Source organism: Camelus dromedarius, chromosome 12 (genome assembly GCF_036321535.1).
Source record: "Camelus dromedarius isolate mCamDro1 chromosome 12, mCamDro1.pat, whole genome shotgun sequence".
Lineage (NCBI taxonomy): Eukaryota > Metazoa > Chordata > Mammalia > Artiodactyla > Camelidae > Camelus > Camelus dromedarius.
This window is the reverse complement of record NC_087447.1, coordinates 35,685,626-35,691,551: the sequence shown is the minus strand read 5'-3', so window position 1 is coordinate 35,691,551 and position 5,926 is coordinate 35,685,626. Positions and strand designations below refer to the sequence as shown.

The following is a 5,926-nucleotide window of genomic DNA, read 5'->3' as shown; positions in this document are numbered from 1 at the left end:
AGATTCAAAGGCCATGAGACCACCCACTCCTTCATTTGGTATTTATCAAGTTCCTACTACGTGATGGTCACTGTGATGGTTTTTCCAGAAATGCCATGGTGAACAAAGCACCCCTGACTTCTTGGGGCTACGTCAATCAGTGAACAAACTAATAAAGAAGATAATTAAAGAGTGATTGTGTTAAGAAGGAAATGAGCTGGGGAGTGTGACCAGCTACCATAGAGAGGATGGTCAGAGACATCCCAAAGAGGCAAGGTTTGAGCTGAGACCTGATAAGAAAAGCAGCCAGCCTTAGGAAGAGCCCAGCAGAGAAGCAGCAATTACCAGACACTGAGGCAGGACCGTGCTCAGAGTGTCAGAAGACAGGGAAGGAAGTCAGACTAGCATGGAATGATTGAAGGGGGTGATGGTTTCAGACGAAACTGCAGAGATGGGCTGAGACCAGCTCATGAGGGCCTGATAGGCCAGAAAGAGGAAATGAGATTTTATTCTAAATACAACAAGAAACTGTAAGGGAGTTTGAAGCAGAAGAGGAATATAATCCCACTTGCATGTTTAAAGGATCACTCAAACTGCTGTGTAGTGAATGGATTCTATGCAGGCAAGAGTGGAAGTGAGGAGAGGGACCGGGGGTCTTTGGTGGGCATCCAGCGCAGCAATGTGGCAGTATAGTCCAGGATGGTGACAGTGGCTGGAGAGACCCAAGAGATGTCTTAGAAGTTGAATGGACGACTTCCACATGCCCTTTGGAACTGCACCCTCATAACCCCCCTGCCTACTCGACCACTCCACCTGGATGTTGAAAATGCATTTCAAATTTTGCACCAACCTGGACTCCGGATCTGCCACCCACAAACCTGCTCTTCCCCAACTCCATTCTTCCAGGAGTCATCCTTAATTCCTCTTTTGTTTCCTTGCCCACATCCAATCATGAATAAACCTTGGGAGTTCCATCTTCAAAACATATCTGGAACCCAACCACTTTTCACCATCTCCACTGCTGCCACCCAGATCTAAGCCATCACTCACATGGATTATTTTAATAGCCTCCTAATTGGTCTCCCTTCTGTGCCCTTGCTCTCCATAACCAGCACTCTCTTATTAAAATGTTTATCAGATGGTGACATTCTTCTCTTTTGCTCAAGCCCTCCTGTGGCTTTCCATCTAAGAATACAAATCCTTTGCTCCCTCCCTGACCCAATCTCTCACCACTCTCCCACTTGCTCATTCTGTTCCAGACATACCAGCTTCCTTGCTGTACCTGAAATCTGACAAATAGTCCTGCCCCGGGACCTTTGCACATGCTCTTCCCTTCATCTGGCTCCAGCTATCTGCTTCTGCTCTCCCATCATCCTGGTTTCTGCTCAAATGGAATCAGGACAGAGAGGTCTTCCCTGACCAAGTAATGAAATAATCATCACTTTGTTCCCTTCCCTTGCTTATTTTTCTTCATACAAACTTATAACCTCCTGACATGATATGCTTCCTTGCTTGCTTATAATCTATCACACAACAATGTAAGCACCATGAGAGCAGGGCCTTGGTTTTGTTCATTGCTGCATCCCCAACACCTAGACTAGTATTTGGCACATAGTGGAGACTCCGTAATATGTGTTGAATGAATAAATGAAAGTGGTGCTATGGAGTGAAGGGAGGTGAGAAATTCCTAAAGGGGGACCTTCAGCACTACTACAAGTGTCAGAGAAGTAAAGAAGGCAGGGCTCCAAAAGAGAATGGAAGGAAGAAGCCCTTTGGGCCCCAAGGGCCAGTTAGGACAGCTTCCCGAAGTTAGTGGGAAAGGCACAGAGGTCACTCTTGCGTATATCTGTGGGCTCCAGGAGAAGAGACCCTGGTAGGCATGTCTGGTCCAAGGGAGATCTCTAGCCTGAGTGCTGAGAGGAAGGTGTGGACTGCAGATTCAGGCAGAGGCTGCTATAGGGGTGGGGGTATCCCAGACCTTGTGAGGGTGCCAGAGTCCCATGGGGTTGCTGCCTCCTCCTTCTATTCCCAGTCTCTCCAGTGGGCCTGCTGGGAAGAAATGCAGCTGAGGCCTTCACAGGAGCCCAGCCCTGAGACTACATGGGCCCCTGTCAAGGCTCATTGCCAGGAGCCAGGAAGGCTGCAGGAAGCACCCCTTCCAGCTGTCCAGCTGGTGCCAGTGACAGAAGCAAGCCCTCTTGTTGGTATAGCGTTGTACCTTGGACTGAAGGCTTCCACATCTTTAGTCTCTTTAGATTCTCACCACCACCACAATCACTCTAAGAGAGCACTATTATTATCTCCAAATGTACAAAGTGGGGAAACTGAGGTTCAGAAAGAGATGTGGCTTCCACAAAATCACACAGGAAACTGTAGGGTCTAGGTTACTGGTCTACACACCTCACTCTCAAAAGCTCCACCAGAAAGTGAGGTTCTCAGGCCTTCTAGGCGTTCAGGGCCATTGCACTATGAACTTCACTGGCGCACAAGGTGGAGGCAAGTTCCCAGGAGGTGGAGTTTCCTTCCCAGCAGAAGAGACATCTCTGGCCTAGAATGGGCACTGGTTACCCAGCTGCAGAAACGTGCAGGTTAAGATGGGCAGGAATTTGCTTCCCTCCCTCCAGGCTGGGGCAGGACTTGAGTTTGGAGAGACTGGCACCAAACTTTAGCAGCAATCATGATTTCTATATAGATGCAGTTGGGTTTCTAAGCATCCAATGAAGAAGGGTGGATCTGCCACCCTCTCTCTGAGTGACTCCCAGGGTCAGGAACTGGCCGAGGGACATGACCACCACGTTCAGTCTCAGGTTCCCTCACTTAGACTCTCTGAGCTAATCTCTCATTTCTTGTTTCTCTGCCTCTGGCTCTCTAGCTTTCTGCTCTCTGAATGCCTCAGCCTCTTGGGTTTATCTCTCACAGTCCCACTATCTCAGGTCTAAGGGTGTCTCGGCCCCATTGCCATGTGTCTCTCTCCAAATGTCTCTCGATCCGATTTCTGCTCCTGTTCTGCTCCTGGGTGCCCCACGAATTAGCGGAATGAGGGGACCCCAAAGGCAGCTCAGAAGTTAAGAGCGTGCAGCCTGCGTTTCCCCCATACAGAGGAGGAGTCCAGTGCTGGAGAGGTTTGAAAAGAGTGCTGGGAGCCAAGTAAAGCTTGGACTGCCAGCCTCTGCCTTCCTCCCTGCCTGGGGAGGGGCCGGAGTGTGCACGCGTGAGTGTCCAGGGGTAGGGGGCTGGCCAGTCTCTTGCCCCTGCGGCCACCGTGGGGATCCCAAGCTCCTCCCCGCTCTATTCCTATTGGCCTCGGGGGCCCCCGCCCCTAGCCGCCCGCTCCCGCTCGGGGGCCCTTAGGCTACTACCGGATAAATAGCCCCGGGATCCTGGCGTGAGGGTAGGGGTGGGGAAGCCCCAGGGCGCTGCCGCGGCTCTCCTTGCCGTCTGTCAGGCGGGACAAGACAGGGCAGGGCTGGGGACAGCTGGTGTACATTCAGACCCCCAGTACTTTGCTATCGCACTGCCGGGGCCCCGGATCCGCAGAAAGTCTCTGGCAACCCCTGCCGCAAAGCCAGGACTGCGCCGCCCCCCGCGGGGATATGGAGCTGCTGTCGCCGCCGCTCCGCGATGTAGACTTGACGGGCCCCGACAGCTCTCTCTGCAATTTTGCAACAGCGGATGACTTCTATGATGACCCGTGTTTTGACTCCCCGGACCTGCGCTTCTTCGAGGACCTGGACCCGCGCCTCGTGCACGTGGGCGCGCTCCTGAAGCCAGAGGAACACTCTCACTTCCCTGCGGCCGCACTCTCGGCTCCAGGCGCTAGAGAGGACGAGCATGTGCGCGCGCCCAGCGGGCACCACCAGGCGGGTCGCTGTCTACTGTGGGCCTGCAAGGCGTGCAAGCGCAAGACCACTAACGCTGACCGCCGCAAGGCAGCCACCATGCGCGAGCGGCGCCGCCTGAGCAAAGTCAACGAGGCCTTTGAGACGCTCAAGCGCTGCACGTCTAGCAACCCGAACCAGCGGCTGCCCAAAGTGGAGATCCTGCGCAATGCCATCCGTTATATCGAGGGCCTGCAGGCGCTGCTTCGCGACCAGGACGCCGCGCCCCCTGGCCCCACAGCTGCCTTTTACGCGCCTGGCCCGCTGCCCCCAGGCCGCGGCGGGGAGCATTACAGCGGCGACTCTGATGCGTCCAGCCCGCGCTCCAACTGCTCCGACGGCATGGTAAGGCCAGGACCCTGGGCTAGAGAAGTGAGGGCAGCCCTTGGTATGCCTGGAATGTTTCCGACGGCGGGGAGCTGACCCTCCCGTGGGAGGTTGGTTGGGGAAGCTTCCTGGGGGTGAACCCCGGTGCCCAGGCAGCAGTCCTTGGAGTGGCTTAGTGCTTTGGGGGCGCACAGGACGGATGCGATCCACCCGACTCAGGGCGCTGTATTAGAACACCACTGAGCCAGCATGAAGATCTGCTTTTCTCCGCTTATCCCTATTTCCAAAATGCAGATTTGTGCTCGTAGGTGACTGTCTGCCCTCTATTTGTCCCAGGTGCAGACAGCTCCTGCCCACTCTTATTCCCAACCGGGACTGACCCGGGCCAGGAACTTGTGGCTGAGACTTGGGGAGTTCGGGAGGGGGCGATTACAGGGAGTGATGCTCTGGCCCCGAGCGGTTCCCAGGCCTGATTTGGTCGCCCTTGCCGTTTGCAGATGGACTACAGCGGCCCCCCGAGCGGTGCCCGGCGGCGGAACTGCTACGACGGCACCTACTACAGCGAGGCGCCCAGCGGTGCGTATTCGCGCCTCCTTCCCACGTTCCGTTTTGAACTGTCCCGACTTCTCTTTATCTAGGACCTCCTTGCCCTCATCCTGGGAGATGGTACAGGGAATGAAATATTAAGCATGTAGTTCCCTCCTTTTAAGCCCTGAAATTTCGCGGGATCCCCCAGAATTCTGGCTAGCACTGTTTCCCGTCTGCCCCAAAGCTCTGAGCCCAGACGTGGAAGCCTTGTCCGCGGCTCCACCCGCTTTATACTAACCTACCCCTCCCTGCGCAGAACCCCGGCCCGGGAAGAGTGCTGCGGTGTCGAGCCTCGACTGCCTGTCCAGCATCGTGGAGCGCATCTCCACCGAGAGCCCCTCCGCACCGACGCTTCTGCTGGCTGACGTGCCGCCGGAGTCGTCTCCGGGCCGGCAAGAGGCGGCTGCCGGGAGCGAGGTGGAGCGCGGCACGCCCACCCCCTCCCCGGACGCCGCCCCACCTTGCCCCGTGGGCGCGAACTCCAACCCAGTCTACCAGGTGCTCTGAGAGGTTGGGCGGCCGCATCGGAGGGCGCCGCTGCCCAACGGCCCAAGGGATGGTGCCCCTAGGGTCCCTCGCGCCCAAAAGATTGAGCTTAAATGACAACTCCCCTCCCAACAGCGCTTTAAAAGCGACCCCTCCCGAGGTAGGAGAGGCGGGAGAACTGATAGGTGTTTCCGCCTCCCGCAGCCCAGGGCAAGGACATGGTCCTTTTTTTTTTTTTTTTTTTTTCCCACGCAGCACCCTTCCCTGAGACCCACTGCGATGGCCGTTTGATGTTACTCCGTGGGCCAGAGAGGGCCTAGGCCCTTGCTCTTCCTCGCCCCCTCTCCCATGGGGGGTGGAACCTTGAAGACCTAAGCGCCCCCCAACCCCGACTCCCCGAAGCTTAAAGGGGCGTGGCCGCTCTAGACGTAGGCTCTGTCCCACTGCCCACGGGGTACGCTCCCTTCCCAAGTATAGCCGGTGTAACGGTAACCACTCCCACCCGCTCCCCCGGTTCAGGACCACTTTTTATAATACTTTTGTAATCTATTCCTGTAAATAAGAGTTGCTTTGCCAGAGCAGGAGCCCCTAGGGCTATATTTATCTCTGAGGCATGGTGTGCTGTGCGACAGGGAATTTGTATGTTTATACAGCAGATGAGCGAGCCC

The 5,926-nt window shown here is 55.7% G+C and overlaps 1 protein-coding gene across 1 annotated transcript; it reads left to right on the top strand.

Moving 5' to 3' along the window:
• The first annotated feature begins 3,386 nt into the window (after positions 1 to 3,386).
• Positions 3,387 to 5,279, top strand: MYOD1 (myogenic differentiation 1). The gene is made up of 3 exons (XM_031459933.2): positions 3,387 to 4,202; positions 4,682 to 4,760; positions 5,029 to 5,279. The coding sequence occupies exons 1-3, from the start codon at positions 3,573 to 3,575 to the stop codon at positions 5,277 to 5,279; spliced, it is 960 nt and encodes a 319-aa protein (XP_031315793.1). The 5' UTR covers positions 3,387 to 3,572.
• Positions 5,280 to 5,926: the final 647 nt, after the last annotated feature.